Source organism: Haemaphysalis longicornis, unplaced genomic scaffold, assembly GCF_048455015.1.
Source record: "Haemaphysalis longicornis isolate Haplotype H1 unplaced genomic scaffold, Haemaphysalis longicornis Haplotype H1 scaffold_1, whole genome shotgun sequence".
NCBI lineage: Eukaryota > Metazoa > Arthropoda > Arachnida > Ixodida > Ixodidae > Haemaphysalis > Haemaphysalis longicornis.
In genome coordinates, this window is record NW_027526203.1 from 126,322,202 (window position 1) to 126,342,368 (window position 20,167).

General features: G+C 45.2%; 1 protein-coding gene across 1 annotated transcript in view; it reads left to right on the plus strand.

The window, feature by feature from the left end:
• Window positions 1-20,167, plus strand: part of LOC144149528 (kelch-like protein 23) — a 178,529-nt gene that overhangs the window by 122,791 nt on the left and 35,571 nt on the right. The window contains exon 9 of the mRNA XM_077681184.1: window positions 7,858-7,980. Coding sequence (XP_077537310.1) covers window positions 7,858-7,980 — 123 coding nt within the window. The remainder of the gene's footprint in view (window positions 1-7,857; window positions 7,981-20,167) is intronic.

Consider the following 20,167-nt stretch of genomic DNA (forward strand, 5'->3'; position numbering starts at 1 on the left):
ACCACGAAAACGCACGATTGAGCGGGAAAATCAAAATTTTAACCTAAATTGTTTAATTTCTCAGTGAATAAAGCATCGCTTGTATCCGGACAAGCGCTGGGGGCACTATGAAACACGAAATCTTTCGAATAAAACCAACTTGCATTTTCTCTTCATGGCTCCTTTAAAGATCCCCAGGTGGTAAAGATTAATCCGGAGCCCTCCACTACGGCGTGCCTCATCGCCTGCGTTGTGTCGGTGCGTTAAACCCCGCAATCATCAATCATCATCATTTATTACTAGGTCGTTAACGTTCTCTTCCTCAACCTCAAGATTTATGGCGAATGAATAACTCCCTGAATCTCGAGATTCAGATTGCGTAAGTACAGCTCAACAAGGGCTAGTCGTTTCTCAAAGTCTATGGTGCTCCGTTCAAGTCCCGTCCACTCTTCCGCAGTGATTCGTTTTCCTTTGCGAAGTTTAAGTTCATGGTGATTTCATTCTCTAGATTTTTTCATCTCATCAATGTCGCCATGGGCATATTCGATGCTTTTGGTCACTTCCATTACGTCGCCTCACAACTCCATAATTTGATTGCGTAGGCTCCGTTCAATTTTTGAGCTCAGTTTGGATGTAATCTTTCATTTCATTTAGCTTCTTTCTAATTTATTCCTTGATTTTACACCATTCCTTTGCAATACCTTCCCAGCCAGTACATACACTTTACAGCAACTTGGCAGCAGTGACGACCGACGTTATGGCAATTGGGCAAAAAAGAAGAACAAGTGTTTGCACAAATATGCAGAAACGCAAAGCAGGCAGTTATCGTCACGGTCCGCTCGTCGTTGTCACCACTGCCAAGTGAGGCTGGGCCATCGATTCGGGCTCTTTTTCTAGCTTCTGGTGGGTCGTTGCCATGCGTCACTGCTGAGGGAGGCGGCAGGACTCAGCCGCGCTGATGGTCACCCCTCCTTGGTCGGGTTGCTTGAGCGTTGTAGGTGGGCGAAGTTATTGTTGGACCGAGCCATTTCGGGTTATCTTTGAAGCCGGCGCCGATTCTGCACAAACGCAAAGCAGGCCGTCATCGTCGCCGTCCGCTCCTCGTCGTCCCCACTCCCAAGTGAATTTAGATTTATTCACATTTATCTTTAGCCCCACGGCCGTGCTTTCTGGTTGTTGCTCATCAACATTTTTCTCAGGATTTCTGCAGTCTCCTTCAGCCCGATTATGCTGTCCGCAAACCTCAAATAACTCAAGTATTCTCGCTTATCCTTAATCCTGTGTTCCAAGTCAATTTTTCTAAATACCCCCTTCAGACATGCTGTGAATAGTTTTGGCTAGATGATAGCGGTCTGTCTTACTTCCTTTCGGATCGGAAATTTATCGCTTTTCTTGTGGACAGCTGTCCCGCCCGTGCATTTCTTACATATGTCTTCTAGAAGTGTTGGGTAGGTCTCCTCTATAACCTTGTCTTCTAAAACCGCTGCGGTGAGTACGGAATCAAACCCTTTCTGATTATCTACAAATGCCATGTAAAGGGGTTTAGTGTCCTCTGGGGATTCTTCTATCGCTTGATTAACGACATCAATGCGATCCATGGTTGAGTGCCCTTTCTTACCCAGCCTGCTCTCTGGGTTGTTTGAAATTTAGGATATCACCTATGCAGCTAACTATAACTTTGGTAAACAGCTTGTAAACAACTGGGACTAGGTTGATGGGTCTAATTCTTGAGGTCCTTTGTATCAACCTTCTTGTAAATCAGATTAATGTTGACGTTTTTCCAGGCTATGAACACTTTTGAGTCTTCAAGCATTCCGAAAATAGTACAGCAAGCTTGTACTGTACCATATGTCCTTCCTCCTTCAAAAGATTTGCGGTTGTGCCGTCTTCACCTGCAGCTTTTCCTATTTTCATGCCTTTGAGACCCTTTCCTACTTCCTCTTTTGTTACTAGTGGGACATCCTTGTACGCGCAGTAGTTTCCCCTTGTCTAACGTCGCTGGCATCCAGCCTGGAGTAGATTCGTTCTCCAACCTTTATTATCTCGTCCAAGTTGTGCGTAATGTTATCCTGGTCATCTCTGAGTGCGCATATCCTGGCTTTGCTGATGGCTAGCTTCCTCTGAGTTACTTTCAAGCGTCTTCCTATTTGCAGCGTTTCCTCGGTCCCTGCCACGTCATATGCATGAATGTCGCTTGTTTTACTTGTGTTAATCAGTTTAGACAGCTCTGCTAACTCAATTTGATGCACCGCACTTTACGCTTTCTTGTTGTTACGTTTAGCGATTAGTTCTTTCGTTTTCCGAATTTTTTAGTTTGTCGTCTACAGTATTTCTCCTCCCAAAGCTGCAACAGCTCCCTCTACGGCTGCTGCTGTTGAGAGAACCGTTGCCACCCCACCTTATATAGGCCGCCCCTCCGTTGTAAAAAGTTGCCAAAGTAGCAGCATTTGCTCCTCTACACACCTGCTATTTGCAATGGATATGTGTTTAGGACAGGGAGCCTGCGCAATAAATAGAGCAAAAATTAAAAAGTCTGGAAATATCAGGGACAAGGGACATTTGCTTAACAGTAGAAAAACTTTATTTCATATATTGCCGGAGTAAAAGAGATAACTCATTGAATATTGTGCAAATGTGCTTTTTAAGTGTAGTTTAGGGCACATGTAGGCAGCGTTGAGAATTGTGGCAACGCTTGCGGATGGGATTACAGCCCTTAAAGAATACACAGCGCTACTTGTATTCGCTAAGTCTGGAATTTGGCCGAAGGTACAAAAAACGAGATTGAAGCGCCCTCACTTATTTGCATAATACGCGGTGGGTGTTTTGTGGAGTTTTGCCGGTCGACGCGCGCCATGCTGGCGGCATGCAGATTTTCGCCTCAATCGCGCAAATACTCTGCCCATGGACAATATAAAAAATGGTTTCGACTTGCGAAACGCAGCTAAATTCTCGGTAATCACGGCTCCTCATTCCTACCTCTGCTCCACAGATTAGATGATTAACCTTTCTTGGTACAGACCTTTTTGATTCCGAAAGTTGATGTTCGCCCTAGTTTTGTATTCAAATGCGTTGCCATGCAGAAAGTGAATTTTAATGCCGGGACAAAGTGCACTTGGTCCGAAGAAGTTGTGCTCTGCTCTTACAAAAGCAAAAAAAAAAAAACCTGGAGCGGTTCGCAGATACCATTGAACTTTTTATGCTATATTTACACTAGCAAGCTCTAAGACCGCGGTGACATGAGTAGAATTCCTGCGCATGTCGCCGCTTTCTCGGACATAGTAATGATACACCTTTCGTTTGTGTAATCATTTTTGGTTGTCAGTTTTATACTTTTCTGATCGGTTCACGATGTTGGGGGAGTGTGCCCACCCGCATGTTATCGCTCGTAAGAATTAGGTGTTCACAGGGCGACAAAATCGCCGGAGGCGAATTTAATGTATATATAGCACACGGCACACATGGCAATTAATATACTCATATAAAAAGAATGGTGGTCACTGGCCCGTACAGGGAATGTGATATACGAACGGGCACGTTGGAAACTTTTGTGTTCTTCATATTTTATTGCAAATTTAAAATACAGCGGCGTCACGTTTTAGCTTTGGTAATGGAGTCATTCTTCGAGAAGGACTTGTAACAAAATTAAAAACGCGGGCCTATAAAGAGGGTATATTTGGGTGAAATTTAGGACTTGAAAGAGCCATGACGTTCACGGCGGCAATATTTTTCGCTCGTCCTGAAACCAAGCGGGATTAAACCGAGCGGTTTTTTGTCAAGCTTTGTAGTGACCTTGCTCAAGGATGGGATGAGGAGTGGCAAATCCTTCACTGCCAAGCAGAATCGTACCGGGCAATACTGTTTGCTGTCGACTCTCTCAATAAGCGTTCTACAGTAATTTTATTTACAGTATACTGCGGGCCATTTGTGAGGCCGAAGTAGGGTTGTGTAGATAATACAATTTCATGTGATTCATATCAACAAGTCAACAGTAAATGCAAAGATTAAATCATAAAGCAGAACAATAATGCATGGCATATTGAATCGCAGGTTTAGTATTGAATTGCATTAGTATTGAATTAGTACAAAATTGCACAAATTTTGTACAAAAAGAAGCGAAACGTAAACAATTTAAAAATAAATACGACAGCCGTATAAATCTGGGAAAGCAGAATGAATGCATTTGAAAATTTACGTTTTACGAAAATGTTGAGTTGTTCGAGGAACATATTCTGAAAAGAATTTGTGGCTGGCAAGAGCGTTGCAACCTGCGATGGTTTTTGGCAAGGATTATTTAAATTTTTTGGTTGGAACAAAAATTGGTGTTTGGCGACAAGAATGGCGATGTCATGTGTTTCTTGTGTTTCAAGGCTGGAAGGGTATACAAGAGACGAACTTAAGATAGCGATCTTAGAGTTCAAATAGAATTGAAGTCAAGCAGGCTTCCAAGAAGAATATAAAAAGCTATTGGTATTAGTGCTCATTCGTTCAGTTGGGGCTTCAGGCTTTTTACAGCAAATATAACTGAAACAAACGGCAAGTCGATCATCTATTTATTTGATCGCGTTTCATATCTATCTTAGGGAACGGGTCGGACACTATACACGCGCACTCTGTTTTAGGCAAACTAGTGTGTTTTAAGCCAAAAGGTTTACATGCGGGATGATTGTTTGAACCTGTGTTTTAGCAGACCAAGTTTAAAGTTGGTGACGAGCAGATGCACCGACAGTATCGATGTGTTCGGAGCATATTAAGGGATTTGGGAGTGCAACATCAGGGTACTTTGAGTTTACCGGTTGGAAAATTTCTGAGTCGCGAACATATTATTCGTTCACGCTGATATTTGTTGGAAACATGCCTGAACACTTTTTCGTTGAGATGAAGTTTCATGCACCCCTTATCACACCAGTTAGTCTTTGTACAGCCAGTAGCTGGGCGTTAGAGCAGACTAGGAAACAAAGCATATACTTCCATAGCTGCCTGCTACGGAATGGAAAGTAGGCTGGAAAGAGCCTGGAAATCAGGCTGTCTCTATCGAAGTCAAGACCAAATTCGTATGAGTTTCTCCTGTCTCTATCGAAGTGAAGACCAAATTCGTACCGTCAGTTGCGAAATGCGATTAAAAATGTCGAAGCAGACGACTGCAGAAGTTCGAGATTTTGGCGCACCTTATAGATCCCCAGTTGGTCAAAATTAATCCGGAGCCCTGCACTACGGCGCCCCTCATAACCTGTGTAGTGTCAGCGCGTTAAACTCCATAATTAATCAATCAATGCACACGTTTATCCGTCAAACAATATATTAGTGAACAGTTCTGGCAAGCTTACTGTTATACTGAATATTGTGTGTTGACTGCGCACTCGACATCCTTTGAGGCACCATCGGTACGATGTCGCCGCCGACAAGCGTGCAGAAAGAAGCCCGCATGTCCCGCGTAATTGTAGGACCCGTTTTTCTCCGCAAGAGAAATGCGAGGCTGAGGGCACTTTGGAGTCGGTAAACTTCTTTGGCATGGGCCCGTCATTCCTTTCCCCCTACAATGTTTTCAAATGCGGTTGACATTGTTAGCGACAAGTTTCCGAAGCTGTGGTAAAAACTATTGTCTACTAATTTACATTCACTTCGCAGTAACCTTGCCTGCTTCATGGGAAAGGAGAAAAATGATTTAGTTTGTATACCAACAGCGATTTACAAATTATCGGCGCGCTTTAAACCAGCGTCGTTAATTAACGGGCCCTCTTCGAAAAGAGCCTCCGTGCCGCTTTCCGTATGACAACGCCTCAAAGTTCTGTCTTCCGCAGTCATCCCACAGCAGTGCTCGTCCCCTTGCCCCCGCATTACCTAGCGACTCCGGTTGTTTCCATATGCTGCAGCACATATGACGCTACAGTTACTCACAGCTGTTTTTTGTATTGCCCTGGTGTTACGGTGTACAACTTTTTGTGACGTCCGTTTCGGTTACGTCACTCTGAGCGATACCCCTTTCGGTAGCGTCACTTTGGATTCTCTTCTAACTTCAGCCCTTAAATACTTTCCAATTGCGAAACATTTAGAGCAAAGAACGTCGCAGCTTGCTTGTGGTTTCATAACGCTTCATTGGTTTATGGTATGATAACTCAATGCCTGCAACCTCGGAAACGGGCATGGAGACGACCAGGGGCTGAATTCCCCAAAACGGTGGCTGTCGCTTTGAAACGACGCGATTTTGGCGTGCAAGCCAATGTATTCCATGGCTCGGGTGTCTTGCGGGTGGCCTAGGAACTGTACAAAACACACAGGGTGGCCCCTGATCAGGTCCTGCTCCAGGGCCCAAAAAGACGCATAAAACTATGCTTACACTACGCGTTAATTTCGAATCTGGAGCAGGCTTTGATCTTGTAGCAAGCTTTTCTGCAGTTCCTCGGTGACCCTCAGGACCCTCTCACAGAGAAATACATTCATTAGCACTCCAATATCCCGTCGTTTCAAAGTGACGGCCCTCGTTTTAGAGAATTGGGCCCCTTGTTACACCACTGGCTTCAGAGATTTGGGAATGTGGCTTTCCCTCAGGCCATTTTTGGTTGTTCGTGGGCAGATGGCGAAAAGGACGCACAGAGTTCTTGAAACGGTCCTTCAGACATACAGGCGCGCAGCTAGACCCACCGATTCTTGCACCTGGAACTGTGGGAAGCGCGGTCATGAAGCGCCAAGTATTCTATGAGCGCAAGTTTAAAGCCCTAAGTTTAAAGCCCTAGGTTCATCTTGCAGGCAATCTAATAGTGTTTTCACCTTGTCACGCGTCGGCTTCATTACTTCTGCATAGTGTTAGGATTAGCGGGAAGCGATGGAAGCTTGCTGCTGCGCAGGCGTTTTGCGCGCGTGACGGCAGGGGTACATCCTAAAGGAACAGCAGGATTACCTGTGAACAGAAGTAAGCGGCTGTCAAGGAGACGCCGTATTTCGGCACTTGGGGCCAAAACAAAGCCAAAAAAGCGAGGAAAATTACATAGAATGAGCCGCCACACGGCAAAGTCACCATGCAAGGCAGGAAAAGATGGCGTTATAATCCCACGCGGTCTGACCTGGCCTTTGAATTTTGACCGGCACGCAAAGGAAAACTCCGCGGCTCATTTCTCGGATTGCAAAACCCAAGTCAAAGCCACAAGGAAACGTGAAGTCGCTGACCATTCATACGGCGACCGAAGAAATTCCAAAAATGGTTATGCGCGCGAGAAGTTGCTCGGGTCGCACACGGGGCTGTGTATCAAGACTGCATTTTCCGGCCTTAATGAAGCACTGCTAACAGCAACAAATGTACGCTTGTTAATTCATCCCTTTTCGGCGCAGTTCCGACTGCATTAACTACAAGTTAGAGACCACGTGTTTGATTTTCGGCTCAACAGTAGTATAATGACTTGAGTAGCCGAGAATAGAATTCAAAATTATTGTTGTTGGAAAGCCGTGTGGAGGGCAGTGAGCGCTCCGTCCAAATGTGACTTCTCGCACGCACATGGTTTGTCTTTGCTCTGTGCATGATTATTTTGGACGAGAATATTTATTACGCTGTCCTGCTGATTGCACAATACAAAAATTCTTATCTGTCCCTGCGTGCGTTAGGAATATTCAATGTAACAAGCATGTTATCCAGTAAGAGCCCGAACACGGACAAGTTACTGGTTGAACATCTACGATAATTGGTCCCTCTACAGCGGGAAAACTCATGCGGCGGCTTGATGGCGGGAAGGCGTGAAAGCTGGAAATCAGAAACAGTACACTTATTATGCGTTCGCTACTCGTAATGCTTTGCGTTTGTTGCATGTGTGTTCCCCTCAATTCGCGCTTTCCTCACGGATCTATTTTATCGTTGCTAAGATACGACTTGTCCGCCGCTTCTGCGTGCAGTGCTGCTGAGTCAGAGCGGATCAATTCATGGTTGGGAGCAACTGGCGTCCATGAGCGTGGCCCGTAGTACCTTTGCGGTAGCTGAACTCGAGGATGACATCATCGTCATCGGAGGATTCAACGGTACGGCTTCATCGGTGCTTCTCGCGGGTTGGAAACTGCCCGCCATACTCTTTGTTTGCGATGAAAATCTGGTAGACGCTAAGGTTCAAGCGTGTAACGCGACAGCGTTATCGGGTCCCGTTCGCATCCGAGGAAAACTTTCCGAGCGGCAATGCCCCTTCCGCGTGCTCACATGCCGTCAGTTGGGTTGCGCCTAACGATACCGGCGTTTTACTACGCCCCGACGAGGCACTAGGCGATTTGTCGCTCACGCAATTTTTTTCTCACCGTCAACGCCGTCGACGACACCGGCTTTGCTGCGACACAGGGCCTTGAACGCTACGCGTTAAAATCAGATAACACTTACTGGTTATGCCGATAGGACACAGAAAAATGAGGTGAGTGGTTCAGAATTTCAGAATAGAAAACAAAACCAACGATTTCAGACAGAAGCGGTTCATTAAAACTGAAACAATCTTCTGTCCTTTACATGAAATTATTGCGTACTTTGAAATCTGATAATGTCCTATTCCCGGCCGTGGTGGCCGCTTTTCTGATGGAGGCTAAAAGCAAAAACACCCGTTCCTAGAGATTTCGGCGCACGTTAAAGATCCCCAGGTGGTCAAAATTAATCCGGAGCCCTCCACTACAGCGCACCTCATCTCCTGCGTTGCATCGGCGCGTTAAACCCAGCATCACCAAACCCGATAATTTTTGTATGCTGGTACTATTCGGGATATCGTAGGCACTGAAATCGCCGCAGCTCTGTGCGCCGTACTAGGGAACAAGGTTCTTCAGGGAGTTATGTCGCGCAGCTTTAGAACTAGAGATGACAAACAGGGCAAAGTTGGAACTCTCGGGTCCACTTCTTCTACAGAGGGCGTCTGAGTGTTGCTGTACTTTTGTGGAAGAGGCTCAGCTTGTATAGTTACCTTCGTAAGTTCAGGGTGATCAGCATTGTATCTGGTTGACGTGCTTGCATGTAATTGGTGCAGTCATTTCAAAGTTACATGTTTTGTGGAGTGTAAACAAATATACTACGAGTGTTGCCAGGACTAGAGAGCTCGAAGTGTGTCTGAGAACACTGTTAACATGTTCGAACAAGGCTTTGGGGGGTACCTAAAACTACCTGGTAAAAATAGGATGATTCAAAAAGCTGCCAACTGCGGCGCACGATGATAAAACGGAAAAGCTATTTCTTTGCTAGCGACAGCTGGGATTACTGAAATAAACACACATATACAGAGTGCAAACACTCTACAACCAATGAAACTTGAAAACGTTATCAAAGAAATAGTAGAACACCTGCTTTTTTTACCAATTGTCAATTTTAATTCACAAATTCGCTCAGCTCACAGTATTTCCACTTCTATCATTCAAAATCTGAAAAAGAAAGCGTCCGGTTTATTTTTCACCCCGTAATGGAGATTGTGTATTTCCGCACCGATAGAAAAAAGCAACGTGACCTCATAGGTGGGCCGCAGTGGAAAGATAAGGAACTATTTAAACCACCCGGGGATTTTTATAATGCACTGAAACTCGCACATAGTAAGACGAGCAAAAATCTTAGGACATGACTTACAGTGTAGCGATGACACTCTAAAATTGTGTCTTGGTCTGCTTTGCCCCAGTGTAGCTCAAAGACCAGTTATGGCAAATGGTGCCAACTACATCAGTTACATGGGCCAGCCCGAAGCTTGACTGAAACAATGTGATTTGGTTGACAATGCGTAATGCAGATGAAATGTCTTACTTTTCGTGATGTGAAAGCGCGGCAAGAATTTTTAATCAAACGGCACGTGTGCTTCTGCATTCATCGCATTCGCGGACTTGAAAGCCTCGACAGTCCGTCAGGTGCATTGTGGCAAAGCCGACCAGTTAACATTTTTGACGCTCTATTATCAGCGGTAAATAGCAGATTTATACAGGCATTCCACATTGTTGTGAATGTACTTTTAAGTGCCTTAGAAAAAGATTCAGGCTTTCAAGTAGTTCACCTTAAAAAGCGAGGGTCGTCACGATGTTTAAGTTGAAGCCCTCGCAGTTCGTTTTCCCGCGCGCACCGGGAAATGTAGATTTGTGTGGTCGCCCCGCGGGATAGAAGACTTCGACAGTTATTTGCTCTAAATATCTCATCACACTCACCCACGCCACCTCGCAAGCGCTCCATAGCAGCAGCTGCTTCGCGCGCAATAATGATCTATTGCCCAGATATCACTGCATAATTCTGAGGCAATGGGGCAAGCACGCCACTTCGCTTACATGTGTTGTGGCCACAGCTTCTGCACACTGTGTCCAGTGCAAGCGCTGACAAAAATTCGCTGCATGATCCTGAGGTGAGCTCCGTCCTCTCCTCTTTACAGATGCCCCTACCACAGCTGGCGCGCAGGCAGTGTCCTTTGCGAACGCTGCCATTGAAGGCGGAAGTCCCCTTGATTGGCTCCAAGGTCACACGTACCTCCTCTCACATCTTGCTTGCGCTGTCGAGAATGAAGGGCTCGTCTTTCTTTAAGGTGCTGCCGCTGATGCACTGCGACCGGCCTTGGTATGAGAAAACTTCTTATTAGCAGCTGACGGTGCAACGAAAATGCCCAACAGATGGCAGTAGAGTAGAAAGACGCTTTTACTTGGCCGTAAGCTCGATTTTTTTTAAATAAACCGGGCGCCGTGGCTACCGAATGGGAATCATTACAAACTAGAAAGAGACTCGGTGATCGCAAACACAGCAAGACAAATTTTCCTAGACACGTCAGCTGTTTGCAAATAGGCTTGTCACCACACCTATCTGGTTGTAACACTTTGTTGTTTGAGTTATCATAGATCAGTTTGCTGAGCATGAGCATTATTCAAAGTTGAACCGAATGAAAACCCCGTTTCGACGCACTTTGTCCTTCGTTATTTGCTTTGTAGGAATTCTAAAGGTGCTCTAGGGGCGCACATCACAACATCATTAGCCCTGAGCCCTTGCCGCTGGGCAGACGAGAGAATAGTATTCTTCGGTCCTTCAGCGCAGCCCTTATCCACTAACTTTCCATGACATTAAATTAGTGAGAGTTAGCTGTTTTACTAAACGTAATTTTCTGGTTTTTGTCAGTTGGTTGAGCGATCGCAATTCTTCTGAAAATAGCAATGCCCGAAAGATTTTACAGGCTAGAAAATAAACAAAAACCAGGGAACTCGTAAAAATGGTATTATTCTTCAAACCTTAATTAAAAATGTATAGGTATAAGTTAAAAACAGCTTTATATCACGCCATTACTGCTCACAGTTTACGAAGATTGCGTGCACCACAACGGCTGAGGCATACCGCATGGAAGAATGCACTGGTTTATCTCATCCCTCATAGGGAAAAATGAACTTATACGGAGGAAAAATGCGCATGTCAAGGAAGATTGACTCAAGAACGTGCACACTGTTCTATGTCATCAAGTCACGCGCTCTGCAAACATGTAATAATTCTGTTCAACGTCATTTGTGGCTCGCGAACACAAGACTCACTGCACAGCAAATACCAAAAGCTATGACACTTCTCCTGTAAGCTGATGAGAATGTTTAACCAAGAAGGTTATTTTCCTTAAAACAGGTGTACAACCACACGATGCGCAGTGGGGAAAGGGAAGCCTTCTATATAGAGGTACAGTGCCCGTGGAGTCGTTCATTGACTCAACAACCCATTTGCGCTATATAACAAGAGACACGAGACAATAGGAAGTGAAACACGAGGCCTACTGCGCCGGCAACATACTTATATCTATGGTCCACAGGGCACTTGTAAAAACTGAATTATTCGCTCCCTATTTTTGAAAGCCAGGGGGCAAATTTTCCCTAGAAAACAAGGTTAACACGATAGCAGGAACCTACATTTTTGAGCCTGCGCGTGAACGGAATGACCGCGAAGTCCTTATTTCCTACGGAATACACACTGCACCTACGTTTACCATGATCTCTTACAACTGTAGCCAACTTATCGCTGATAGCCACCAGAACAGTAGAAAGAAAACCCGCTTCTTCCGCTAGGGCTACTTGCTTTACAAAGGCGCAACCTAACAAATGCTCGCCCGACTCTACAGCGAAGCTGTTAGCCTCTCGTTGGACGTAAAATTTCGTGTCGTAAACAAAACTTAGGCACGACCCAGCAGTTCTCTCCAAAGACGCTGAGCTCATGCGTCAGGATAATCAGGCGTGCAGCGTAGGGCTCAGTGTTCGTGTAAAGAATAAAATGACGATGCAAGCATCGAAACCGCATGATTTATGAGGCGGGGGTGAACAATGGGACCCCCCCCCCCCTCCCTATGAATTTTGGTAAAGATTAAGTTAGCCGCTGCTCTCGAAAGTAGATGAGGTGAACGTCACTTGAGGGCAAGCGCATGCGTCAAGCTAGGCAGGACCCAGCAGTTCTCGCCCAAAACGCCAAGCGCACGCGTCAAGACCTAGCATTTACCGCCAGAGAAGCCGAGTGCAAGTGACAGGCCCGCCGAGACAACAATGAACATTTCATATCCTCCCCCATCAGGCTGTAAAGGGGATTACAACAGCTGCACGGGACATACACTTTCAGAGAGCGGGAGTGGCGTCCGTTTTTTATAGTTATAATCTTCAACATGAAAAGCCGATGCTTCTTTTTACTGATTTAGAGTAAGCAGGCCCAAAAGTCAGGATTGGCTATTCTCACTGCGGTTTATAACAGCAGAAAAAGTGCCAACTAAGGTCGTGGAACGGAAGCGAGTTATGATTCGGCACCTGAGAGATGAGAGACACGCCCGTTACTTCTTGATTGATTGTGGGGTTTAACGCACCGACGCTACTCACGCGATGAGGCGCGCCATAGTGGAGGATTCCGGATTAATTTTACCACCTGGGGATCTTTAACGTGCGCCGATATCACAAACACACGCGCGTTTTTGCTTTTACCTTCCATCAGAAAAGCGGCCGCTCCGGCCGGGAATCGAACCCACGTCCTTGGGCTCACCAGCCCGTTCCTTCTGCCTTAGCCCCTGGTAGCACGTTCTTAATAGCTTTGGGTATAACAATGTTCCATACGTTAACTAAACGGTCATCTACGTACCATAATGTGCTCCACATGGCTTCGCTCAAGCATCTTTCTAGTTAGAAATCGATTTTCGCTAGATATTTCTCATACGACAAGTCCTAAGCACGAGCCGATGCGCACTTTAGGGTGGACCCACACCTATCAAGAAAACTAGAATTCAAGAAAAAGGCCAATAACGACATGAGCGCTCCAGGGAAATGCTACTACGACTACTAAAAGTAGCTTGTCATTGTCCAGGGTAATATATTTTTGAACAAAGTTAAGAAGCCCGTGGTTTGCGATAGATCTGAGCCCGTTTTTCAGAATTAAAACCAGTAAGCATGGCATGCCTTTTTGACCATGATAATAGAAAGAGATTAATGACAAAGGAATGTTTCCAGGTATTTATAAAGCCACTTGAAGAAGCAAAGTATTCCGGATCCTTTCAGAACTGAAACCTGGGGCACAGAAGTCAACTTCACCCTAGAAGGTGACACAAAATCCTACTTAGGTTTCTGTATTGATGTTGAGGACATGTTTTTCTATTCCCACACAAGGTCTTCTTAAGTTCGTTGAATAATTTACTAAAACAGCACAATGATGAGTTTCTTTTTAGGAGTTGTACAGGCATTTATGTTGAAGAGTGTGTGTCGGTCTTGACCTTTTCCTGAGTGTTACTGTTGTTATTTGGCTAGCGCAGCTATAATTCAGTGACTAGAAGTGTTACTTTTGTTATTTGGCTAGCTCAGCCATAATTCAGTGACTATAAGTGGACATCGGCTCGTGTTTACTATTTGTCTTGTGCAAAATATGCTTGACAAAAATAATCTCGGCGTCGAAAAATGCTTGAATCGCGCCGTGATGCCTGGCTTCCGATATGTAGAGGAATGTTTCTTGGTGGTTGAAAACGCTGTTTACACTTCAGCTCTCGGTAAGGAGTTAGCAGTGTTTAGTGCAGAAGGAATGGATTTGTCTGAGGAGCTGAGGCATAACTCGCTGCAGTTCCTGGACCTTCGTTTGCGCTTTGAATGTAAGTGACGTTTGCTGGTTTTACGAGCCGCGTTCAGCAAAGATAATTCTTACTTTTCTGTTGGCTAACTCGAAAGAAGTAAAAACAATTACCGCTTTTTCCTGTTTCAAACTTGTTCTAGAAATATCGTGTAAGATTTTGTTAGGCTCCAACTTTGTAAAGCAAGTAACCCGACTCGAAGGATCATAAAAACTGGGATTAGCGCTTTAAAGAACAGGACACACGTAAGAGAAAATGGACAGGACTGGCGCCAGTCCTGTCCATTTTCTCTTACGTGTGTCCTGTTCTTTAAAGCGCTAATCCCAGTTTTTATGATCATGAACCAACTAGCCCAGCAACAAGTTTTACGAAGGATCATGTTTTGGTTCTACTATCCCTGTTGCTGTCAGCGATAAGTTGCAAAAAATGGTAAAAGTTCCTGGTAAGCATAGGTTCACTGTCGATTCCATGATTCCTTAGAAAAGAAAAAAGAATATCGGAGTCATTCCGTATGCGCAAAGGCTTGCGTATGGGCTCGAAAAAGAAGGTTTTCGCTGTGGTTGTAAGGTTGTTATGAACGCTTCAAATAAACTACGCAAAATTTGCCCACTGGCTGCCAAGAAAACAGAGCGAAGAAAAGTCAGTTGCTATTGAAGGGACTCTGCAACACTTCCAATAAACGCTTTCACTTACTCCTTCGTGCATGGAAGCACTTCGAAAGCTACAATTCTCGAGAGCACGGAGCGGCAAAGCGGGATTTGCTCATCGCAGAAGATACGCTTTCCGTTTCGGCTTTGATTTTGTGGATTTTTTGAAGTGGTTATGGAACTGAAGGAAGGTCGGACAATAGCCGCCACACCACTGTAATGACGTAATTGGAGCTTTGGAAGAACGCCAAGGCGGGGAAACAGGGGGAAACCATTTGAGCAAGTTTCTAAGTTATCGAATGGGTATATAGCAGAATGTTTGGCTGAGGTACTTTACAGCCCCCTAATCTCAGTAGTGGTTGACTACGTTCGGCAAGCGTTTAAGATTACGAAAACAAGATGAAAACAGTGCTTCAGTGTACCTTTAAAGTGGACGTGAACCATAGATATAAGTATGGTGCCTTTGCATGGAGCGGCGTGTACTGTATCTGCCGTCTTATATAGGGCAAACGGGTCGTTGAGTTAAACGACTGCGCGAGCACTGTCTCTCTCACCAGAATGATTCAATGTCGCATTCGGCTTCCCATTGCGCCTTGCCTGGCTCTACACCTGTTACATCTAAAGCACCCGCCTTGTTCAAACATTCTGATCAGCTAACAAAAGAACTGTAACAGGTTCTTTTGTTTGTGAGTACAGTAATACATCGTTACTCGAAGCCTTAAATTCCCCTACTAATTTCTAGACAAGCGGATATTTGAGTTAAGTGAAATACCAAAATTTGTGGCCAGATCACTCGAATAAGCGCTAGTGCAGATAACAAGCGTTCCGCTGCATAGGGGAGCATTATCTGGAATAGCGAATAGCGAAGCCGGAATAGCGAATTTTCATTACTGTGGAAGGAAGAACTGCGTTATGCTCAGCAGCTTCACGGTCGCACTTCATCGCAGAAAAGCGTTTTCAAGCTGCCTAATGTATTCCATCATTCGTCCGTCGCCACAGTTACATTAAGCTTATCACTCCGACAGTTGCTTGGCACGTGGGATAGCAAACTGCTGTGGCGGTGGGAGTTTTATATTTTCTGTTCGCGACCGCATGCGTCGCGTAGTAGGAGCTAAGCATTCGTCCGGATACTTTATCAGCTGCCTCTAGCGGAATTTGCCTTCTGTACTCTCTGTCAACATTTCACGATTTCCGTGATTCATAGAAAAAAACGTTTCAAGATAAATGAAATCAAATACGTAGCACTTATGGAAGGTAAATGCACGGCAAGAAAAATTTGACTAAGGCGATATTTCGAGTATGCTAGTTCGAATTAACGAGGGTTTGCTGTGCAGTGAGTCTTGTGTGAGCTAACAATCAGTCACATTGTACAAAATAAATTTTCTTGTATTGGAGGGCGTGCTACTAGATAAAATGCAGCCCAGTGCATTGCCTATTTTTTGACTTTGCTCTACTTGACATGAGTGGTTTTCTCGTACATAAATTCATTTTTTCTAATACACTTGGGTTGTGGGTGCGATGCTGATTGTTTCTACCCTCCTCTCCTGCAGGTTTTTGTGCGCTGGTTTTTTTTTCGATATAAATTGTATATACATGGTCCTGTTCTTTTGGCGGTACGTTGGGGATATTTTGAGACATGTAAACTAGATGAGTTGCAATGATGAGTTGCAATGCACAAGCAATGAAATCGGCACAGGAGATGAAATCGCTAGTCGTTGTGTGCACGTGTGTACTGATTCTGACTTACTGATATACTCGGGACGTATTCATACTTGTCAAAGAGGTGAATCGAACAATGAATCCTACGTAAGAAAGATGCCAAGCTTGTTTTGTCTGTACTTTGGCGGAAAATTTGCAAAGTCCTATTGTTTGCGTTTGGAAAAAAGAAAAAGCCACGTGAACATGTACAGAAAAATCTCAACGAATGACATTAGTTATATCGCCGTCAGGTGCCTCATCCTGAGCGATCGTACGCTATTTGCGCTTAATATGTATAGTTTTGGTAACAGTTTCTGTTACCGCAACTACTGCCGCTATTTGCACTTAATATCTACAGTTTTGGTTACGATTTCTGTTACCGCAACTACTGCCACTATTTGCACTTAATATCTATAGTTTTGGTTACGATTTCTGTTCCCGCAACTACTGCCACTATTTGCACTTAATATCTATAGTTTTGGTTACGATTTCTGCTCCCGCAACTACTGCCGCAAAAGCAATATTTTTATGTCCTAATTAGATGTTCATGGCTTCCGGCATCTATGCTGATGACATTTTCTGTCTGTCACTAATCGAACAGTAATATCAACGGACGTATATAAATGGTTAACGGGACCATCACAAAAGAAAATAAGAAACTGAGTGTCTCAATACTCGCGATTTTTAAAGGGAAATTAGCTTTGAGGATCTATTTTAGCGCAGTACAAGATGGAGGTAGTCGAAGTCTCCTGATAAGAGAGCTTGCCCATTTCTTTAGATAATAAAAACTGATAATAAAAACTTAGCACAGAACAATCAATTGATGGCATCAGGGAAACAATCAAAAAGAGCGATTTAAATTGATCTAGAACCTGTCTGACAGCCAGGATGTAGCAAGGCCTGGCCGGAGCCTCACCTTGTTTCAGTCTGCTGACTCGATTCATTTACAAGCCGATTGCTCCTTCCAGTGGAGCACTGCTTTGCGAAACAGTGAGATCCAGAAACAGATTTGGTACTCCCAAGCTTTGCTCTTAACCATGTCCTAGGCAGCCGAATGTTGTACCGCACCGCAGCGCACCGAGTGTTCGCTTAGAGACGAAGCAGCCCCGTTAGCCAACGCCTGCCAACTCAAATTTCAATGAAGTTGCTACACTTTTTCGACTCTGTGCCACCTAACGACACGCGAAAAAAATTTCCAATACTTGCTTTAGCGTAGAATAGGGCGTTTCCACACCACGGTCACCTCAATTTGTAGCATAGAAAAAGAGGGCAATTTGTAAGCAGCTGCCAAAGCTATTGTGGCCAATGGACTGCTTTGAAGCTATTTTTCTCCGGACGCTCTGAACGTTTATACGGGGAACGCGCGAATAAAAAATAATTATGTACATTAGGTTACCTCGACGTTCTACACGTTAAAAAAGACTGAAAAAAAGCACTGTGCATTTTGTTATACCATGACACTGAAAGAAAAAAATACCAGCTGCCGGCCTGCTTTGCAATACCCGCGTTTTCTCTGAACAATGGCGAAGAAAATTACATTTCACTTGAACTGCTTCTTTCTGCTCTTTTCACAGTAAGGCCTTCAAGGAAAGGAAGCGCGTGTGGTGTTCACAATCCCAAATTGACTTTTGCTGCGTTTTTGCTAACGATTTATTGCCTTGTTTAATCTTCATGCGTTACATAAGGACGCTAATAAACGTAACATTTCCTTGCTTATGCAACGTGCCTAGCACGCTTGTCAGCAGGGGCATCGCCATAAACCTTTGAACAGTTTCCTCTAACCATACAAAAGAGCTCTGTAATTTATTACGCATTTAACAGCGGAGCTGCATTTAGCTATAGGTTTGAATGCGTTTCTAGACGCTCCCAATTCCAAACTGTCGAGGCTTCACTTGTCGTTCAAGCTGGAGGTGTTCCATAGCACCTGATTTAATTCGGTAGTAGCAAAACGAAAACAGAAGCACGGCAACGCGCCGGAGACAGCTCGCGGGCATTCGAAAACGTAAGGCGGGAGCCGGTCGCGAAGCGAATCATCTGAAGTGGCAAGAGGACCAGACCATCGAGCACGCGGGGCGAAAGCAGAGAGTCTCAGGCTTTAAAGTGGAAATTCATGCTTTTGCATCGAAACATTTAAGAATTGTCTTCAGAACTGTCCTCGGACCCTGGGATAGTGGCTGTTGCGCTATCCCTGGGGTCCTATCCGGGAATTTTCGAAAATTTAGCCCGCTACCACAAACAAGAGGAGCGAAGTTATTTAGGCGTGGCAAAGTCGGTCGGCCCGTGCGTCTGTCCAAGTCGTTGGAACAACAGAGTGTTCATGCGGACTCCAAGACCGGATGAACAAACGAAACGCTTCATGTACAGGCACGAAACATATATGTACAGGAGACAACAGTCGCAGTAAGCTTTACACTAATATACGCGCTCCTGTGCGCAAACGCAAAAAGCAACGCCTACGCGATGCGGCTAACGCACTTACAGTAACACACACGAAAAAAACCACACACACAACGACACTAAGAAAAGGCTCTACACCGAGCTTCTGCGACCTAATAGTACCGATGACTACTTACCTTTCGGGCAAAGCCTGCACAAACAGAGACCTAATAGCGAGCCCTTCAAACACAAACACGTGGCGAGGCCCTTATACTACATGAACGCATGTTGAAATACTCCCGGCAGGATTTATGCGCGGCCGTCACTTATTTACGCCAACAGGTGACACCCAAACACTAAAAAAAATTCCCAATTTCTCCCCTCAAAGCTCTGGCCAAATGCGGCCTACTGGTTGACCTACCCTCTGTACAGCTCGCTCGAAACAAAGAAATGCTTCGCTGGCCCTACGCCACTGAAACCCCGTAGGAACGTACCATTCGCCTTAACAAAGCGGCCTCTAAAGACTGTCCTTAAGAGTACAACTTGAACGAATGTCGTCGGGCAGCTCGCTTACGATTTCGGGTTGTGGTGTGGATTTGGCCTTGTGGCTTTGGTCCCGAACGAGAAATCTCCGGATCCACGAGACTGGCCAGGCCGCCGCGAGGTTACCGACCGGACCCCACTGAAGGATTTCCATCCTTGACGACCCCAGCGACTTGCCCATGGGGCAAATTCAGTCACTGCCTCCGCGCCGGCCTACGCGCTTACCCTTATTCCTGACAAGTGCAGTGATGGGAAAACTGGCGGCTACACAGGCTCCAATTCATCCCTGAGTCCTCTGGTTTCCTGACATCCCATCGAGAAACACGCCGGCTGCGGGTGCGTGACGGCCGCCGGGACGCTTCGTCACGGGCACGAAAGAAAAAGGTCAACATAAAAAAAGATAGTGTGCCCCAGGTTTTAAGGACGGGAAAGGAGTACAGATAATGGCCGTCCCGGTGAGGAATACGTGATGCCGGACACCGAACGAATGAATTGAGCGGCCTTTCCAAGCGATTAGGACACTGCTCTATACCACACAAGCGGCAGGAGACCAGAAAATTGCAACGAAAACACACAGTGAGTGACTAGAGGTAGTGTGCTTATGTTTGCATAGCTAACGCGCATCGTTAAAACGCCCACAATTGAACAAAAGCACTGTCACACAGAGAGATTTCCGAATGCGCAAGTTCACGCGCCCCCCGCATCCACCGCTGTGCGAGTTTTCGCTCATCGTTGAGGCTTGACTCTCCCTCCTGGACGCAACGCACACACTTTTGCCTTTATCCAACCTGCTTACGGGAAAGCAATAATCATAATCATAAAGCAGAAACACAGAACACACATATTCCTAATAGAAAATACCGGGAAAAATGGCTGACGATTAAAGTACTCCCTAATGCGAAATTT